General features: G+C 43.3%; 1 protein-coding gene across 8 annotated transcripts in view; it reads left to right on the forward strand.

The window, feature by feature from the left end:
- Nucleotides 1–21,059, forward strand: part of sh3pxd2ab (SH3 and PX domains 2Ab) — a 31,228-nt gene that overhangs the window by 1,323 nt on the left and 8,846 nt on the right. For 4 of the 8 annotated variants that reach the window (XM_061284752.1, XM_061284754.1, XM_061284755.1 and 1 more), the window contains exons 2-7: nucleotides 313–393; nucleotides 4,039–4,114; nucleotides 4,589–4,665; nucleotides 6,231–6,322; nucleotides 10,042–10,073; nucleotides 15,750–15,878. In XM_061284752.1, the coding sequence (XP_061140736.1) occupies nucleotides 313–393; nucleotides 4,039–4,114; nucleotides 4,589–4,665; nucleotides 6,231–6,322; nucleotides 10,042–10,073; nucleotides 15,750–15,878 (487 nt within the window). Of the gene's footprint in view, nucleotides 1–312; nucleotides 394–4,038; nucleotides 4,115–4,588; nucleotides 4,666–6,022; nucleotides 6,323–7,832; nucleotides 7,888–10,041; nucleotides 10,074–15,184; nucleotides 15,879–21,059 lie in introns of those variants that run through there. The other 4 variants (XM_061284760.1, XM_061284759.1, XM_061284758.1 and 1 more) reach the window with 4 other exon arrangements.

The following is a 21,059-nucleotide window of genomic DNA, read 5'->3' on the forward strand; positions in this document are numbered from 1 at the left end:
TGACACAATTGGAGCATGTTTTTTTCTTTCCTTCAGAATTTGACTTTCCGATTGACAAGAGTCATGCTCGTGCATCTTAATGGGGGAAAAAAGATTTACAGGCATCACCTGAACCGGGCATTATCCCCGATGGCTTTCCTATGTGTCAGTGAAGCACGTCGACTTTAATGAGTTTACTTGACCTTTGTCGAACTTCTCGAGTTAAGACTGGAGGGAAAGCGCTTTTTTTTTTTTTTTTTTGCACGTCACTCAAGCGGTGGCGTTTCCGCCAAAGGGATTTAATACGTGTTTTGTTCGTCCTTCTCTCGCTAGGTGTACCTTATCAATGTGACCTACTCGGACTCCGCGTCTCATGTCATCTACAGGAGATACAGCAAATTCTTCGATCTACAGGTATGTCATGAAATACGTCTCGCCAGCTTTGGTTGTCTTCAGCTTGACCTTTAGATCATTACTTTATGTTCAGATGATGGATGGTCTCCAAAGACTGATGCCCCCCCCCCATTTTGGAAATAAGCATAGATGAAATCCAGTCAACAGCTGCATCACATTCATTCGCGTAAAAGGGAGGGCAGGGAGGACCAAAACATGTCAGATGGAATGTCGGGTGATAGGTGGGGGCTTATAGGTCGATGGGGGCCAAACAGCCTGAAGAAAACTAAACTCGGGTGTCTGAAACCTCGTGGTGCGGTTCAGTTCCTCACACAGCTCAAATCAGGCAAATCCTAATCAGGTCGGTATTTTCATCACTGGCTTAGAATTCCTGTAAACAAGAAACAATGAAACAAAATCCCCCCCCCCCAATCAAGTCATTGTAAAATGAAAGAGGGGTATTGAGAAAATGTTCATTAAGATTTACAATGGAAACAAAATAAAAGGCGCAGCCTACCTGACTGAGCTGAAACGTTCTGCTTGGGGGATTAAGGAAGCATTAAGCAGCCCAACCAAACACTAGAGTCACGTTTCCAGGGAAGAATTGAGTTAAGAGCAGTTTCTTTGTTATAGATGCCCCCCCTCCAACTAGCCGTAATTTTCCACTAGACTGGTACAAACGTACTTTTTCGGGTTGACAGAGTTTGATTATCAAAGAGCGTCAAACCTGAAAATTGTTATTATTACTCAAATACAGTCAAATCTCATGTCTTAAAGTTTCAAGTCCCAAGCGAGCCTACTGTAGCAAAACAAGCTAGCCAAGTCAAGCGTTAGCTAGCCGTGTTAACAAATTCACAATCATATATTTTAATGTGTTATACTGCTGGCTCAATGTGGACCAAACCTTTTTGGATCTACAGCAGAGGAAACCCTTTGTTCTATGCTCCCGTGCTAATAGACAGGAAACGTGTCTCTGTGTTTGATGGAAACAAGATTTTCTCTCACGTTTCTGTCAACATTTGTGTGAGCGTTCAAAGATGGCTGCTGTTGAAGCACATTCGGAAGGGGGGTGATGACAATATTTTGATTGAAATTGAGCAGGTGCACCTTAAGAAACCGGAAAACTAATTGAGAGAGGATTAGTAAACTAAAACCAAGAGAAAAGAGGAATGTAGTTCGTAATAACACCGACAAATTCTTTCTAAAACTGATGTCGAAAACTTGGCAGGAAGAAACTGTTCAACTGTTTTAACTCGATCATGTTGCACTGATGTATCTGAATATTTCTCTTCCCTCAAACCCGAAACTGAGCTTTTGTTTGCGCGTGGGCCAACTAACACCTACCATCCAACTCCAGATGCCGTCTCAGTTTTTGGAGCACAATTGCTTGTTTTATGCTCTAGAAGCTGACAGTGGCAAAATAAAGAGCCATTTGACACACAGGCCTGCCTGACAAATGTGTTCATGATCTCATCAGATATCAATTCAGTGGAAAACAACGAAAAGGTCTCACAGTGGACAATGATCAGCAGGCAGTGCTGTAGACGCTCGGTCTCTAAAACCTGTCATAACAGCCCGCAAGACGATAAATTACTTTTGTGTTTCAATGTTTTAAACCTCTCCGCTAATGCACTTAGCATAGCTCATACAGTCCCTCTGGGTAACAATCATCATATATTATCCGCCTCTTTGCTTATTTTCTTCCTTGCCGCTTAGCTTAAAAGTACTTTGCCTTCCCTAATCTATCTTCCGACTCAAGCACATTAACCGATTTTCATGTCAGAATAGTGCTGAGTACAGATCTATTTTTTTTTTTAAAAGTGTTTTCTTCAAGCGGTCAGTGTGTCAAGCCAGCAGAAGGGAGTTTTGAGACTCCACACCCTGCAGCCTCAGTGGATTGAGCACATGGGTTTTTGCTGCATTCCACACGAGGATTTGGGAGTGTGCGACCTGGCTTGCCTTTGCCTTTTGGCCCAAAACCTCCCCAAAGTCTCATTAGCCGCCATTATGATCGGATTGCGCAATCGAAGCGAGTCGGTCTTACCCTGGCCTGCATTGTGTGATTGAGTGCGAGCTTATATCACAAAGTCGACTTATACTAAACAGCTAATCGCGTCCAAGAAAGAAAAGGTCAGCTCAGTCTAATCTCTCTGTGGTAAACAAGTGCCTAGTCGATGTCAAGTTCTTGCCCCCACCAACATTCCTCCCAACTCCCTCTGCTCAAGATTCCTTCCCAAAAAGTTCCATTGTCTCTCGTTCCATGCGGTGTTGTTTATTTGCCTGATTTGGTCTAGCCATCGCTGTGCATTAAGTCAAATGCTTTTCTCCTGTACCAGATGAGCTTGAACTCATAAACACTAGCAATTGGCGTTTAACTTTAATAGACGAGTTCAACTACTATTCAGATGTCCATTTTAACACAAACAGGAGTTCAAAACCTTTTGAGAATTCTTCACCCATCCCGAAGTTTACCCTCAAACGAAACAAAAACAAAACTGTGAATTACGCATTGTGTATTTCAAACTTAGCTTTGCCTTAAAGTCTGCTTGCGTAATGCTAGCACAACAATAAATGACAGAATTGAACTAAACAAAAACAAAAACGAATTACACAGTGTATTTAAAACAACTACGACTTAGCTTTGCCTTAAAGTCTGCGAGCTTAATGCTAGCTCAACAGTAAATGACGGAATTCAGAATAATGGCTGACAAACATTTTACTGATGATAATATTTTATGTTCTCAAAAGTACAGTAGTGAAAACAGAACCTATTTGGCTGAGGTCATCATTTTACAGACGTAGTATCCCAAAGTGAAAAACAGTGTGGTAGAAGAACCAGATTTTTTTGGGGTTTACTTGTAAGGACTTTGCAATGGATTTCTGCCCGTTCAAACAAGGATGTTTTTCTGACACAGCGTTTCACTCCGCACTTTTGAACACAAGGACAATAGTCATCGTCTACAAAGGAAACCACATCTCCTAACTGTCCAAATTTTAGTGGAGGCTAAAAAGTCACGGGGATTTTCTAAAGGCAGAAGCGTAGAAACCAAAACCATATCGAACCACACAACCATGTCCATACTTTTTCTGTTTGTCCACCTGTTTTTTTTTTTTTTTTTATCTTAACACTCCATCCCTCGCTATTGAATTTGCTTGACAAAGCTTTTCTACTTAACAAAGCACATCTGGAATGAGGCAAAACCCAACGCACAAATGTGGAAACTGTTTTTATATCACCTGGATATATTTAAAAGAGGAAACTAAAGAAACAATGGCGCTCGTTTTACAAAATGCCGATGCACTGTCTGGCTGGCTAGATTTGGTCTGCTGGCCTCTCTGGTCTTTATCTGATGGCTTTTTAAGCTTCTTAAGTGGAACGTGCTTAAGAGGGTAATTATTTTTTTTTCCTCCCCCAGTTAAAAAGTGTGTGATGTAACCTTGTCTCCTGCCCCAGTGATCAGAATGGCTCGTATACTATGAAGGATGACACAGTAGCTCTTTGCACGCCAACTATCGACTTCATGTACCATAACGGAGCTCATCTGCAAAAAATTACCCCGATTGACTGACTATGGCTCGCTCGCTTTGCCATTGATGTTTTTCTTCGGCCCGTCGAAGCGTGACAGATTTGGAGTCAATTGTGATTTTCCTTCATCACTTTTGCAGATGCGGATTCTTGACAAATTTCCCATTGAAGGAGGACAGAAGGACCCCAAAAAGAGGATTATTCCTTTTTTGCCAGGTGACCAAGCGACACAAATCTGACTCTGTCTATGGTTGGGTTCTGGTTCACATCTCAGTCAATCCAATTCTTCATTCAGCATTTCTGAACTGGACGTAATTTTCTATGAATAGAAGAAGGATGTAGCGGCCATATTTTTTACGACCACATCTTATTGTACACTAATACGACCAGTCATGTCGCATTGTTTGACTTTTACGATCATTCACTCCACCCGAGCGACGCGTTGTCGGCCGTGTAGGAAGGTGATTTGCCAGCAGAAAGTGGTTTAATCTGATCAACGTAATTTGAGTCAAAGCAGAAGAGAGCAATGAAGAGATCCTTTGTAAGACAAACCGGACTGCTCGAGTCCGGCTGATGCTATTTTGGGCTTGTCAGCCCACCAATCTGTTTTTGAAAAATCTTCCGAGAACCCCCTTTAGAATTTTTAATTCTTGTTGTTTACTAACAAAACCGTGTTGGGTCTGTTTGTAGGTAAGGTCCTGTTTCGCCGAAGCCACATCCGAGATGTAGCCGTCAAAAGACTGAAGCACTTGGACAACTACTGCAAAGTAAGACCGAGATTGCACATCTCGTCCTCGGAGCTGTGATTGTCTTCAAACACATGTCCATAAATGTCATTTTATAGCCTGTAAATGCTATAAACTTTTATGTTCTAAGGTCAGACAATGACTGGCTCTTTAGTGTCAGTGTTGGTGAGGGTGACAGGGACAAGTTATCTCATTGAGTGCTTTATTTGCAGTGCGTAAAGTGCTGTGACTCTTTCGGCCTTGCGGCATTTATCTTCCCGTCCCAGGCCTGGACAGGAAAGCGAGCGCTCTATCTGCTTCGCTGGTTTCCTGTGGCCAGTGTAAATAGGCAGCCTTTAAAGGAAACCAAGGAAGTGGGGGCACACTTGCTTGGACCAGAATACACAAAGAAAGCACGAGTGAATCAGCCGAGTCAACGCAACAGGCGTGTACGTGACCCTCTCGTCATTGTTAAGTTGAGGGAGGAAGCGTGTCACTGCTTTTCATTAAGAAATCTACAGTGACCGGAATATTACACACGCCAGGCGCAATCTGATGAGCAAACTGTTAAGTGCTGTCACACTCCAGTCCTGTAAGGGGCAGTAATGCACATTCCCAAATGGGCCTGAAATGAAAGCAGGTCACAAAAAATTCGTATAATTACCTATTGAGACCTCAAGATGGCTGCAAAGCACTACTTTTATCGAAATGAAGATCCTCACCTTAGCTCAACATAGTTCCCTGTCATCAAGATGCCACAAGATGGTCGTACAGTACTCCTTTAGTAATTAAATTCTACACTCGACACTTTCTGTCCTCATCTGCACACAAATTGTCAGATTCCTCTATTGTGTGGGAAAGTTTGTGAGATTTGGTTATGTAGTTCGAAAGGTACTAAAGAAACAGCAAGGAAAATGAAGTCATTGTTAATGCTCGACTGAGGGAAAAGAAAAAAGGGTTTAGGAGTCCCACAAAGGGGTAATTCAGGATACTATAAAAAAAAAGAAAAAAAAATGCTCAGATTTGTGCTCTCCATTCATGCTGTCACTGTGTGACTCAATTTATACATTGATGTCTCTGTGGTTTTGGCATAGAAATGCCATTTCGGGCAATGTAATTATTGGCACCCAAACAAGATCCCTCTGTGAAAATAAAATAGTTAAATGAAAAAAATATATAATGCGGTTTTAGTGTCAGTCATTGGATTTCCCCTTCATGACCAACTTAAACAATGACACCGCTTCTTATTTTTTCCAGTCATCATTTTTCCAATGTCAACTTCCTGGTTTTCATATTCAATTTTCTTTTTTCTTTTTTTTGACCTAATGCCAGTGTTCTGACTCCATAATGAGATTTAGTCAAGATGCCCCTTTTGTTTAAGTTTTGTTTATGGCTCCAGAGCAGCTGGCTGAGACAGACGATTGTTATCCTATATCATCCCTGTGGGCTTGACTCGAGGTTACGAAACCTTGTTTCTTCCCCTCCACAACCTCCACCTGGTCTTCTCATCCGACTTACTCACTGCTAGTCAAAGCTACGTCAGAACACATGCAACCTTTGATTGTTAAATATGTGACAAACAGAAGCTCTCTGCCTCCCTCCCGCAGGCTCTTTTGAAGCTCCCCACCCACATTTCCCAAAGCGAGGAGGTTCTGAAGTTCTTTGAGACCAAGTCAGAGGACCTCAACCCTCCCACTGAGTGAGTAACTATCACTGAGCGCTCTCCATCTTCTGACTCATGAGGTCTCATCATATGTGTGTGTTGGATCCAGATGAGGGAGATGGTTTTTAATGAAACGGAACGTCTGGCAAGGGGGACATCTGATCCTAGAACAAACGCAATTAGGATCAGCGGTGTCGTTAAAATGTGGCAAAGTTCACGTCTTGGAGCGGTGTCATCATTTGTCATGCTTACTTTGATGTGAACAGTGTGGATTTAGTGTTATAGATCCAAATCGTTCATTTTAGCGTCCTACAGTGAACCCCCGAAAACCCAAATTTCAGTTTTAGTTTTTTGTTTTCGTTAACTATGATTTTATTTAGCAGTTAAATGATCCAATACAAAGCAACAACCTTACTCGAAGCTAATCAATCGTATTAGCTCGCATGCGAGCCTAAATAGAAACATGCTAGCTCTTTGAGAGCATTTCTAGATATGTGAAGGCACAATTTAACTATTAACAATTAAAGTAACAAAATGTCAAAATGTGAATAATGAGAATTCCAAACTGATTTACTCTGTTTCCTACAAATTGCTCTTCTGCTCGACTTGACCTCATCACCTTTTTGGCCATATTTAAAAAACTGTTACTATAAGATATAAAAACAACAACAAAAAAACAATGCTTTACTTTAGCGAGCTGCAAAATGTCAAATAATTTCAACCTGAATTGAAGTCATATTCACCTCCTTCTATTTATGAATAGCTTTGTTTTAGGTAGTGCGCAGAGGCGTGAATTCAAACCCCTTAGAGCATGAATGTTGATGTTACAGTGTCCTGGCCCACTCAAGGGGAAAAACCACTTGAGTCATTATTCCGAGTCCAGCGGTACTGCGGTCTCATCCCACTTCAAAGCAAGAGCGGGTCGACGGTCCAGCAGAGTTTAAACATGGGGGGTCTCAAACACCATGCCACCCAAATTCTGAGCACTGAGAAAAAAAGTCAAAGAACAATTTTATAAAGCCTCATTTTGGCGTACTATTGCTTTAACAATACAATATATACAGTACAGAATTATTGTGCTGTGTAGGTCGTTCTTTGAAAACCCATCGTCTTCTGCCATCTAGCGGGAAGCAATGGTAAAAGAAAATAAGAACTGCTGTGTCGCCAAATCGCCAATAGAGGGAGCCAAATAGCCAGCCTTAGCTGTGTTTGGGCATTTCCAGAATCTGCTTTAAAACAGAAATACTACTCTCACTATTTTTGATACTATTATGACTGCTACCACACTACTAATAATGAAAAAAAAAGATAGTAATAAGGATACATAATGGCAGCGTTATTTATCCTGTCTTGAAATTTGCTCTGTGATGAGCCATGTTATCTTATAATACCATTCACATTATTTTATGCTCGTCATAATTCCTTGGCCAACCTGTAGTCCAACTACTTTGCACAGCATTTAATGACTGCTAGTAAATTACACTCCACCAGTCCCCACAGAGATGATTCTTTCCCCTCTGCATTTAAACTTTTTGAATAATTTCAGGAACCATGCGCACATCCATCCAGACACTCCGGGACTCACTCCAGCTCGGATGGAAGTATGCATAATTCCACTAAACACGTGCATGCCGTATCTCCATTTCAAACAGCGTTCGCCTACTCAGCAGTGCTAATAATCCGCTCATCACAGTTGGAGTTTTCAATAACTTTCAGCGTCTCTGTGAGGTGCTGTCTGGCTATACTCAAAATCTAGACCCGCCGATATGAACATATGAGAGCCCAGCGTGGATTCTGAATACTCAGCATGCAAATATGAGACCACCGCCCACTGTGGAAACGTCGTTTCAATATTAGCGGTTCCTTTATTGAGCTTTCTGCGTCCATTTAAATCAACCCAAGCACGCTGTGTTGGCTTTGTTCATGGTCCACTGTATTTTTTTTCCCCTCCCTCACACACCGGTAAAAAATGAGATAAACCTCGCGCAATATAATCCTATTACAATCCGCCCTCCATAACGACGCTAGCTTGACGGACGTGTCGGTTTACAACAGTTGATTGACTGAAACTCCAAACAACCTCAACCTGATATTAATCAGCAGCGCTTTGAGATAAAACTTTTTTTTATAGTGTAATCTCCACGCGGCTAATGATTTGGCACGCTTTAGGGATCCAAGTGTTGATTGCAACAGCGTGCGGCGAGCCAGCGTTTGCATTCTTTGTCCTCCTCTCGGGAAGGATGTCCTCCCAGCTCCGTGCTTGAGGTCACATGCTCAATTCACAGGTCATCTCCTTCACGTCCGTCATTTTATGTTTACGCCTCTCACGCGTCATTTCCACTTCACATCTTCCCGACAAGCCAGTGGAAACGTTGTTGTGTCAGAAGCCAAATCAATATTTTGCTATGGCCCCGAGTTCTCGTATTCAAAAATGTCTTTTTAATGAAGCCAGACTGGGCCGTTATCTAATGTTCGTCATTTGGAATGTCTCCTCGGGGATTAGTTTGTGTGTCCAGAACCAGAGTGGGAGTCGGCCAAGTGTGACTTTATCTTAACTAACACATGAATCCAGTTCATGTTTGGATGTCACTCAAGCAATAAGTGTTGCTCAGCTTGAACCAAAATAAAAATCTGGTCATTATTTATTTGCCAAATACACTTTTGGTATTTTGAAAACATCTGTAATTTGTAATTACATTGACGATTATTTTGAGGGTCTTCTTAGCCTGGTTCCGAAATGACCCAGAAAATACGAGGTGTGGATGGAAAATGAATCGAATGTAAGGGTCAAGCAAATATTTTCCAGCATAAATGAAACCGTTGAATGTTGTTCCAAGCATGCTAATGCTGGAGAAGCTCTCAAACATGCCCTCATATCCATAACTGGCCACAGCGTCGGTGCCGCTGCAGAGCGCCAGGTGTCAGCTCACATTAGCATCGGTCCGCAGTGTCTTTGCATTCCAGCATGCTAACCCGTCGCGCGGCACGCTGCGATCCATATTTACACGCACTCGTTCAAAATATATACGTGTACTTTAATAAAATACATTTTGGCTCAAAATTTGGACTACCCAAATATTGTACAATTTGAGAAAACTTAAGGGGAAAAAAAATGTCACAAAAACACACTTCAACAGCGATGGCTAATATTAGCTGCTAGTGCTAGCCTAGCTAGCTAGCGCCTATACTTATGGCTTCCCTTCAAAGGTAGTGTGTTTTTGATTCAACATGTAACATCTTTAATGGCTGAACTCATTTCTTTTATTATTAACAGCATGTTTTCCAAAAAAAATGCAGTTTAATACAATAAGGACTTTGAAACACTTACGATAGGAACATTAAACGGTTTCAAAAGTTTTGTGATGGCAACAGTTTGACACTGGAAATATTGACCTCATTTCAAACGGAGTAATTATTTTTATAGCATCCTGAAATATATCATGCGGTCAACTTTTAATCTCCCAAATTGCTTAGCCTTTTATCGTATGATTTTAATGACATCTTGTTGACTGTTGAGACCCTTCACACACTTTGTGGTCTCCCCACCCCCTTTAATATCGCGACAAGTTCCACATGCATTCTCAATGAGGGTTTGGTCAGCTGTGCTTGTGCCAACCGCATTGGGACCATCCCACAAATAGATTGAGACATATTCTCATACTGGATTAATCAAGCTGCATCAATGGTCTTGGTCTTGCTTTGAGAGCCTCAAGCCTGAAAATGACCATGCCTCTCTTGTGTTGTTTTTTTTCCAGAGACTGCGGGGGCTCTGGCAGACGCAAATCGGGTAAGGATCTGTTTTTAGAAATTCAGCCATTGTATTCAATCTCAAACTTTATTTGACTTTTAAACGTTATTGTATTCGCGGGTGACCATCGACCGAGCATTTTTGCAAATACTGAACTTGACTCCACCCCCATGAGATCATACTGTACCACTTCAACATACTTCCTTGACACCAATTAACACCAAAACTTCCCGTTGTATTTTTCCACACGATGACACTTCTGATTGTAATCTAGTAAAAAAAAAAATGACAACACTAAACACATGTAAATAAAGTTACAAACAGCAACGATAAAACAAAACTACAAAACAGATTACTACTTTCCTATGAGACAGAGCTCTTGCACCATTTTGTGACATTTCAATCAGAGCATGAATATTGATTTTTCTCTATTGGAAAAATTATTTGAACTGACTGACCCATGATAAGAAAACGATGGGTAGGCGCTGGATGAACCACCTGTTTGGGCCTCTATTCTCTGCCAAGGCTGGCACTTGGAGAGAGTGTGTGTGTCTGTGTGTGTGTGTGTGTATGTGGGTGAGTGAGAGGAGAGTGCAAGGAAAGAAGAACGTGTGAGTGACTCAGCTGACCATAGGGATACAAGCGTAGGAGGCGGCAATAAAAGTATGCTAAAGGATTTGGCTAGCAGCTGCGCGAGTGTGTTTGTGTCTGTTAGTTGTCACTTGAATGTGTGCGTGTGTTTGTGTGCAGTCTAGCACTCCCCTCACTCTTTTCACAAATTTCTTTTTGCAATCCTGCACATTTGCTCCACTTGACCAAATTTGTCACCCCTCTTCTAAGCTAAATTTATAATATGTTCCATGGCAGTATGCAACAAGGAATTCCACTGGTGTTACAAAATGGAAACATTTCTGCACTGTGTGTGTATGTGTCAAGTAACCTACATTCCCTCTAAGCATCAAGGCGACCCTGGAAAGTTCATCATTTCATCCTAATTAGCGTTTAATGAGCTTTGCACTTCTAAGCTCCCCGTGTGTTTATGCGTTTACTGATCTGTAAATCTCCGCTGGACATTAGCGCTTAGCGCAGATGAAACGCTTGACCTCGCTCCGCTACCAGACTGCGGTGAAACTTTGTGCTGGAGCTTGCATCTTTTACGGTTTCTATAATTACACGTTGCCAGTATCCCGCCGGTCTTTGCTGAGAATGCGAGCGGTTGCGGACGAGGATGTGTGTATTTACCTGGCAAATGCGAGACACTCAAACATTTGCGGTTAACACAAAATCGATCGGAGATGAGCTTTAAAATGGCACTTTGGAACTTGTCTGGTGTAATTCTGTTATTTCCCAAACAAGAGTTTGACAATTACCACAGCTAGCAAGTAGCAACAAAGAATGACAACGAAGCTTCGGAATGTTTCCCGCCGTGTTTGATTTTGATTTGTGGCCAGTAAAAAAGAAATATTTAGATTTTTTTTGTGTAATTAAAAGCCATTGATTTATAATCCAATTATAGTCCACTTGATACAAAATAACAAAGAAAGTTATCCTGTTACTTTTGTAAACTCTATCGAGGATCAGCGGCTTTTGATCTTTTTGGGATATTTGACACATTTTGTGTGTATGAAACCGAGAAGTCGCTCGACACCACGGAACGAGAAGAAAAAAACGGCGCAGCGGAGCGCTCGGGGGTGTAGTGCATGCGAAAAGCAGATGGAGAGGACGTTTACGTGGCAAGTGGAAACCATTTCAGTGTTGCGCCTGAACCCAAGCGAGCGCGTTTGTGTGTGTAGCCTTGCTGTCTTTATTTGAAATGCAGGCCTCCGGGGGCCTCTGGGGTGTGTGTGTGTGTTTGTGCGTGTGTGTGGTTGCTCCTCTGTCAGTGTTTACATGGGTGTGTGCGGTACGATTGGAGCAAGGGCAGGAGGGTTAGCCGATGCACGGGTGAAATGTTGGGTGGGTCAAGAGGTGTTTTGTCTTTGCAGATGGATAAAACTTCAAATTGGCTCAGGAAATCGTTAAGGGGCAAATCTGGCAGGACAACCGTGCACTGTTTGACCAGCTCAATGAAAAGCCTTTGAGTAGTGTGCATTTAAACAGATCGCCCCTCCCCACCCTCTTTGCTTTCTCATACACAATGATGAGATTCACAGAACAAGAACGACTTATTGTAGGGGTCAAAGCAGGTTCAACTTTTAGCGCGTGCAACCTGAGTCATAAATGATTTGAATCATTTGAATTTACTGTACTCTGTTGCATTAAAAAAAAAAAGATGGACAGTCATTATAGTGTAATGCAAGCGACCGGCGATATAAAATATTTATATTTAATATTATTATTTTTTTCTTTATATTTAGACCCCCACCACCCACCCCTTCACGATAACTGCATAAAAAAAAAAATAAGGTGGTTATATTAAAATTCAATGTTAGGAGACACTCAGAAAAGGCAGGAAATGTTTTCGGGCTTTTACAATAGGGGGTATTGACAAACTGGTGTTCATGTATTGTCCCCTCCCCATTACCACTAAGTACTATAAGTGGCTCCATAGAGACTCCTACTAGTACTAGTTTTATTGAGAAACAATAAATGTGACATTTCTTTCCCCCTAAATCAAAAGCTGCTCTACCGAATTACCGATTAATCGAACCCAACAAATTTCTTTTTATAACCTCGCCTAACAAGCTCGTAAAGGTTGTCTTAACCAAAGAATTGTTTCTTGGAAATGTCAGGACCGGGTCTGACCTTTCCCCCGCCGAGATCCACATAGTGATGTAGTGACATGACTACATCTGCACTACATTGAACAGCAGTCCCGCGAACTTTGCTAATCTCACTGCACATCTGCTGCTGATGAGCCAAACAAAGGCGCTGCCAAATTTGCCTCCTCGCAAGAAATCGTGAGTAATTAGCACCGATTTTAGCGCTCATTTTATTTTGACATGCGGCGCTGATGAGCACACACGGGTGTTTTTTTGGGAGTGGGGGTGTTGGATGATGTTTGATCGTCTGGAGAGCAGGAAGCGAGCGGATGAATCTGAGTGAGGCACAAACACAGTGAGAAGTTAATAGAGCCATCTGATGTGAGCCAAGAAGTAAATACTTTTCTTTTCCAGGCCCATTAAGTGAATATTTAATATATTGCATGAATATTTAACACGCGGCAACGAGGTTGACGCATTTGAAACAAAACCATTTAGGAGCAAAGTTGTTTTGCCTCAATTCCATTTCCTCGACTTTGAGATATTAACTCTTTTCGTTTCGGCATACTCATTCAAAGTCTCTTAATGGCCCCATTTTAAAACCATAAACACTCAAAGTCACAGAAACTACAGTGTAGAATGTGAGAATAGTGACCCCTAGTGGACACTAATAGGACACTAATAACATCACCTCACATTTTGCGGGTTGATAAAAAATACAAAACACATTTTTACCTGATTACTTGCCGAGTCAAGAAGAATGTAATAATGAATAGATTGGTAAAATAATGGATTCTAAAAATATCCCCAAGCTGCAACTTTATTGTACATAAAACATGCGCACGGCCACATTTGTGAACCCCTTTGCAATTTAAATGAGTGATTACACCGGAAAGCCAACACACGCATGAAAACATTCAGAGTTTTACGAGCCGTGAAAAGCAGCGTGGCACTCGCGTCCTCATTTAGCCGTTGCAATAAGTCATCGGCGAATGCAAAAACGCTTACGAACATCTAGGAAAATGGATGCTTTTTTTGCCTGCGTCGACTGAATCATAACCGACCGTCGTATTATACTTGGAAAACCCGGAGACAATAGCTCAAGTAGAAGTCGTCTTTCTCTCTCCAGCGGTGCGGTTTTCGGCAAAGGGCCGACACAATGCGACATGACGTTTGTGATACCGCAGTAATCCCGTGTCAGGCTCTCCGCTAGGATTTGAAAGATGGATGGAGCTGCTGAGTTGACCTTCACGAATGATTAGGTTAGATGTCTTTTTTTTTTTATCTGGAAGACTTAAAAAAAAAAAACATCCAGTGTAAAGTATTACTCTCTAGTGTGTTTCAGCTATGTTGTTGCCAGAGGATTTTGTTGGAGAAATGGAAGTTAAATCCTCATTTGGATTGATGCGTTCATATTTCTTCATCCTCATGTTAAGACACACTTCTTCTTTCTACGAAAATAAATGCTTCGTGAAGCCCGGCATATTCATGCTTAAGCGTTTGAAAGTTCACCTATTTGCGTATGTTTCGGGGGAACTGATGTTCCGTTATTTGCCGAAAAATAGACTTAAAAAATGCTGTTTTGGCGCTGGGGCCAGAAAAGACTAAAAGTATTCCTTTGGCGTCTCTTTAGTGCTAAGAAACTATGTTGAAATCAGTTGAAGAGCGTCATTTGTGGTTTTTTTTCGTGTCTTTAAGAAGACATTTTATTTCATTATTATTATTTTCAAACTAAAACTACCGCTGAGAGAATGACATTGTGTAATTAAAACAACCACATAGTTTGCCTGAAGAAGGTCCACTTAGCTTACTGCTAACAAAACACGCAAAGGCCCATAGACATGCTAGCAATTATGCTAGTTTATAGTATTACGATATTTGAACACAAACGGTGGAGAAACACATGTAGTCAGACAACTTTTACTTCCAGGCATGTTGTCTTTATCCTCTGAACAATGACATCCAAAGTGTTCAAATATTTACAGCCCACTCTACCTAGCACATTCCAGTGCGGCTAGCAGAAACATTTATTGAAAGGCTAACTGATTACGGTAGTTGACTCTTGTTAGCCCTGCTTTATTTCAGTCAACTGCACCTATTTGTGAGACTTTTCGTGATTAAGCCTTAGTTTCCGAGTCGCTGCGCAGGCCGCAATCGGCAGCGGTCTCACATTTCCGTGCATCCTCGCAAATAAAATCCATCTGCTGTTGCCTTACGTGTGGGGATGAGTGAACCTGGCGCCGGCTAACAGATGAATCCGAGCGAGTTATGAAAACAAGCAGCGACTCAGTCGACGCTGGCGTCGACACGGTTAACCCAGCGAGGTAGAGAAAGGAACATTTCCATTGGCTGCGCCGCACGCCGTAGGCCGAGGTCTAGAGTTTCACGGAGACAGCGGGCCATCCCTCTGAGTGCTGTTCCAGCCCCTTCATCTGGTTCTATTTAAGGCTTCTGGTGCCGAGTCTTATGATTGGCGTACGCAACCCCCCTACTCTTCCTCCGAGTTCCAGCCCCGACTGAGGAGAAGGAGGCTTTTTAGCAGATGGTTTATTTTCCAAGGGAAGCCATTTCTTTCTCCTTCTCTCAACTGTCCTGTCCTCAACACTTTGATGACTCTCACGGCATCTGATCGGGGCTCTCGTTCCAACTATGTTAATGTTTTCGCCGGCTTCTCCTGACCCGGTTTCGGCATCGTCGGGCGCTGCGGACGAGGTGGTTTCTGTGACGTGCGCAATGGATTCTCGACTTTTTTCTGCCTGAGCATCCCCCTTTTTTTTTGGGATGATGATCGCTTTGTAGAATTCCAGCATCTCCGCTGCCCCTCATGTTGGGCTGGAGGGAGATGCACCTCTATGGCTAGACTCTCAGAAAGATGCACTGAGCCCTGCGAATATTGTGATTGGCTGAGCTCAAGTGACAAAGCGGCCTATGGCGCAACGGGCGCCCGGCGGTCGTTCCAGGGGACCTATGGCTGGCAGCTGGCTGACAGCCTGTTTCTTCCCGTCAACTCCAGGTCTGGACGCCTCGGAGCCCATGGTCCTGGAACAATACGTGGTGGTGGCCAGTTACGAGAAGCAGGAGCCGGCGGAAATCAGCCTCCAAGCGGGTGAGGTGGTCGACGTCATCGAGAAGAGCGAGAGCGGTGAGTGAGCAAAACAAACTCGCAACCTTAGCTTTGCTCAGACATCATCAAACACCTCCGACATTCCACTCTTCCGCGATCCCAACAACCTTGTCCCCTTTGTCCCGAATCCACCCTGTTTTACTTCCATCTGGAGGCTCTTTCTGGCCTGCAGTCAGCCCTGTTTTTGTCCCACTGTTGGTTCAGGCGAGAGGCCAGCATTCCGCCTCTGGCAAGAGGAATCGCTCCCAGACTTGTATTAATTACTCCGCCGCACTTTAATGGAAAGCCAGCCCGAAATGCAAAAAGTCCTGAGTCAGCTGTTTAACCGTCGGAAAACGTTAGCCGACGGGACCGAGAGGTTTTTCCGATCCCATCGCAAATGTTGTCGAGAAAATGACATCTTGAGAGGATGTGAAAATTGCACAAAATGGTTCACAGCAAATTAAAATCAGTCAAGACGATAAGACTTTAAAGACCAGGAGAATAAAAAACGTCATCAAGTGGTGGTTATTTGTAATGAACACCAGGAGAGTATCGACCCATATGTTTTGGGTAAAAAAAACTCTCAGTTACACTTTAAAGCGTGAATGGCAAGATGAGCCAAGGAGGTTTAGGCCCACAAGGGTTTGCCGCTGAGCTTTAATGGTGTGCTGAGACAGTAAAAGCGTAATGGGACTCATGTGTTCTTCAGAGCCAGAGAGATGGAGGGAGGAAATCAGTGACCAGGAAGGGACTTGTGTTTCACGATGAGAGTGAGTGAAACGCCGCTCCACACCGGCCTCAAGCGAGGAGAACGTGGCATGGGATCGCTTTGAAGTGTCACGTGTGGGGAGCCTCAGGTTCGCGTATTTGTTTTCACTCGCTGCTCCGGTAGGATCTAAGCCCAATGGGGAGCCACAGTGAGACGCCGACACCTACGAGTTCTTTCATCCGTGCCTTTGGAGGAAGTCAAATTCTGTGGTCCAATGAGCCATGGAGAATGGGATGGACTACTTACCCTCGTTATGATTTCGCAACCTTTGAGATTTCTTTGTCCATTTTGTGGCACTGTTTGGGTTCAGGATGCAGATGGAGGCTATTACAGCTGACATTGGGTGAGAGGCGGGGTACTTCCTGGAACGGTCCCCAGTCCATTGCAGGGGCACATCGAAAACCGTTCACACCTCTCGGCAATTCAGTCTGTAATTACATTTATTGGAAAGTGGTCAGAAAATGGAAAAAAAAAAACCTTGCGAGCTTGCCCAACCTGATATGCTAACAAAACATGCTAACCTCGCATTTCCATATCTCATCGATCGAACATGTTGCCCAAGTTTCATTTTGTTTCCAGCGAGTGACATCTCATCAGCTCCCGGAATGGATGGAGGCTAACGCCGCTCCTATCGAGCTAGCTGACGTCACTCCGTACGGCGCCGCCAAAACTAACACCAGCACGTGGCTGAGAGGAATTCAGAGCTCATTTAATTTCGCATCAATTCCCAAAAGCAGGATAAGTCAAGCGAGAAAGACAAAGAAATGTTAACGTGTTCTGACATATTGAGCTCTTAATTGCAGATGCAGGTCAAGAATCTGCTGCTCTCGACATTCGCAGGCTTTTTGGATCCAATTTTGGTGTTGTTTGTTGAGCAGCTGTTTATTATTCTTTTGCTGACTGGGTGTTCACATGTCACTCACCTTGGATTAAATAATACATGTCATCGGAGAGAGGCAAGGGAATCTAGGTCAGAGCTGTAAGGGAGCCCAATTTTCCCCACTTCTCCAGCCAAAGCGGTATTTTCCGCTGAAACGGCTTGATGCTTCAGTTTGCGCCGTAGAACTTGTTGAAATGAAGATGAATTGTGTTTTGGTCCGTATTTTCGAGTGGTGGGTATTTCTTTGTGGGAGTGGGTTGCCGCAGTCAAAATAAAAGTTTCCACCCCAGATGGGACTCGAACCCTGGCTTAGGAGGCCAGTGCCTTATCCATTAGGCCACTGGGGCTGTACATATATTTGATAAAGTGTCATACAAAATTGTAACTCCTGTAAATCAGCTGATAACCTTTTTAAAAACGCTGCCTGTTTGCAAAGAAAAAATACGACCATGCTAGGAAACTCATAGTTTGACTTTGTCCAAACGTAAGCTTTAAATCCTCACTAAAAATGTGCCGTAGAATAATTCTGTCCTCACTCCCTTTGCATGATTACGCATACCCTATTTTATTTGTCTTCTTGGTGGGAGTTTGCAGGAGGTGGGGGTTGCTTGTTGAGAGAAGCACAGAAGAAACTTGTAGAGAAATGGAAAAAGTCATTTCCTGCCAAAGTGAGTGGTTCAGAGAGGTTGCTTCATTACTATGGCTTAATGGATCCTCCAGGATGCCGCTCCTCCGTTTACACTATGTGAGAGATGTTCATCAAAGCTAGCAACCGTGTTGATAAGTTCAAAAGTTCTCCATTGAGTGCATCAAGTCCTGGAACTGTTGTACTTTCTCCCTCCGACCAGTTTGCCAATGCCTCCAAGGCACCCCGAGGCACTTTGTGCCCGGTCCGGTTTAGCAAATCTCTCTCTAAGGACCAGTCAGTGTTTAACTTGTCTCCATTCCAAGAGTAGATCAGCCTTTATGAATGACAAATGAAACTCCAGGAATGCCCCAAGACCCCCCCCCCTCTCCCTGGCACGACTGTAAGCACAGTGCCTGCCCCACCCTCTTTAATAAATCAGGGTGGAGTAACTAAAGACATATGAGGGACCCCAAAGGTCACTAAGGACACAAGTACTTAATGTTCTCCCCTATCCCACTCAAGTATTTGGCAGATCAGAACTGCAGAAAACCTGGAAGGTAAAACAGTTTCTTCACCTGCTTTTGATGTTCAGCTGTCTGGCTAAGTGCCGACTGAACCTGCAGGAAATTCTGGAAGATTAAGCCGCACCGGCCCTTGGAAGGACATGATGGATGTGCTGGATGTCTCTTCTAGTCTCACATGGTAAAAATATATCCGTGCTGTTGTCTCCGGCGTCTGTCTGCTGGCTGAGGGCAAGATGAGGTTTAGTGCGCATGTTTGGGAAGCCTTCCGAGTTATCCTTTGCAATCCCGTACCATTTGTATGTACGGATGGGTGAGGAAGCGTTGGGTCACTTGAACGGCTCTCAGATGAAGCGTGGCCTAGATTCTCTGGAACTCCACGGAGAGGCGATGTTGATTCCTTATTTGGTATCGCGACAATGGTGGCGGCAGCATCACTTCGAAGGCCACACAGTGGAAGCCACACAAGTTCAAGCCCCGCCCCCTGAGGCATCATTCCGGCGGCCCCTTGAATTAGTGTGTGTTTAGCTTCAGAGTCAGAGGTTTACCTGTCCGTTAGAGGAACTGGAAATATAATCGTCCACTTATCTGGGGAGACTTTCTCCAGTATGTTTGAGTGTCTGTGCATGGGAATTTTTGTCCATTCTTCCAGAAGAGCATTCCTAAGGGGTCACTGGATAAAGAAGACCTGGCTTGCAAGCTAGTCTAGTTCAGCCTCAAATTTGTCTAAAGGGGTTTAGGGTCTGTCAGGGTTCTCCGGTTTTTCCCCATCAAACTCATCCAGGGCCTTGTTTCAATTGTTCCCACAAGGATGGAACTGTCCAGAATGACTCGTTCAATCCTTCTCACCACTGACACAAAGAAGAACATGCAGCTGGATAGTTTGCCACTCGATCTCAGGGATTGATTAATTCCAAGATTCCCCGACATGACTGATGAATTGCTATTGATATTTGCATGAATGTCCATCGTCCTCAGAGGAGTTGTCGAGATCGTTGTTCGATTGAGACACAGTTTGATGACGATAAGAATTTGCAGGCGTTCGTTTTATGTCACACCAACTCTTCATTTATCTGGCACAAATTCCAACCGGTCAAAAAGACACGCACATGCTTTGCACATGTTCTCAGTTGATAATCAAGCCTTTGCATGCTTTCAATCTGCGTTTCTGCAGACTCAGCATGTTTTCTCCAACTTGCTTAACAATCGACACTGTCTTTTATTTTATTTTTTTCAAAGCTGAACTCGCAGCAACATATGGAAGACACATCAGCCTCGCGTCGTCGTGCGTTTCCTGCGCATTCTTCGAGATTTCCATTAGAAGTCTTCAGGGACCAATTGAAGACATTAACCCTCATTTTGTGTTTTCCAACCCTTATGTATTATCGCTTTTAAGCTTTTCTCGAGAGGCTGTCAGAGCGGTTCCCGAGTCGTCTTAATTATCACCGATTGGGAAGCGAGACAGCGTGTCCGCAAGGAAGGTTAAACCAACATTTCCAAGGGGTGGCCATTTACACGTTGAAGGCTCGCTGTGTCTCAACATCGACCCCCTCCACCCCACCCCACCCCACTACAAGTGGCGCTTCGTTTACGGCCCATGAGGAGATCCTTTCACAGTTCTTCAGGGAGAGAACGCAGCTCCTTAGGTCAACATAAATTCTTGAAAGTCGTGTTGTGTCGTTTTCCCACAACTCCCCCTTTTCGCTACGCCAGAGGCGCCCAGGTAATTGAAACCCGGTCTTTTATGAAAACTGGAAGTGTGTGTGTGTGAAGCTGATAGCCTCCCCCTACTCGTGTGTTGATAGTGGATCTACTGTTAATAAATACAGAAGCTGGAAATGAACGAGGTTCTCCGCCGCTCCATTCGACAGTGGTGTCGAATGTCTGCTGCGCCGATGCATTCCTCATCATTCCACATCCAGAAAAACAAAACAAAAAAAAAGCTTTGGTTTGCTGCTGAATCAGTGAGATGTGTAGAGCTTTTGTTTTCGTTCCTAGCTTGTGGACGTTTTTTGGGTCTAATCACATCAAATCGCGCCTTTAACGCCCTTGATGAATCGTGTTTGGAAACACAGTCTCCTTTTACATATCATCCAGTTCTTTACGGCGAAGAAACAATTTGTGTATATTTGGTTTCCTGTTGCGGCAGTCTGCTGTGGATTACAGTGAAAAAAGAAGCATGTGTGGATTTTCCAGATGTCAAGAAAAGAATGAAACACAAATAGAGTTGCGTTCGCAGCACCCTGCTCTAGTTTTCTTTCGAAATATCGTTTTCGTAACCTCTTTCCAACTGCGACGATGCACTTAAAGCCAATGCAGAAAAAGCATTCAACGACCCAGATAAAGCAACGAGTATTTTTTTTTGATCGATTCAACATGCTGACTTAGGCGCTGTCACGCTGGACAGAGATGTTTGCCT

The sequence above is a fragment of the Syngnathus typhle genome, linkage group LG8 (assembly GCF_033458585.1).
Source record: "Syngnathus typhle isolate RoL2023-S1 ecotype Sweden linkage group LG8, RoL_Styp_1.0, whole genome shotgun sequence".
Classification (NCBI taxonomy): domain Eukaryota; kingdom Metazoa; phylum Chordata; class Actinopteri; order Syngnathiformes; family Syngnathidae; genus Syngnathus; species Syngnathus typhle.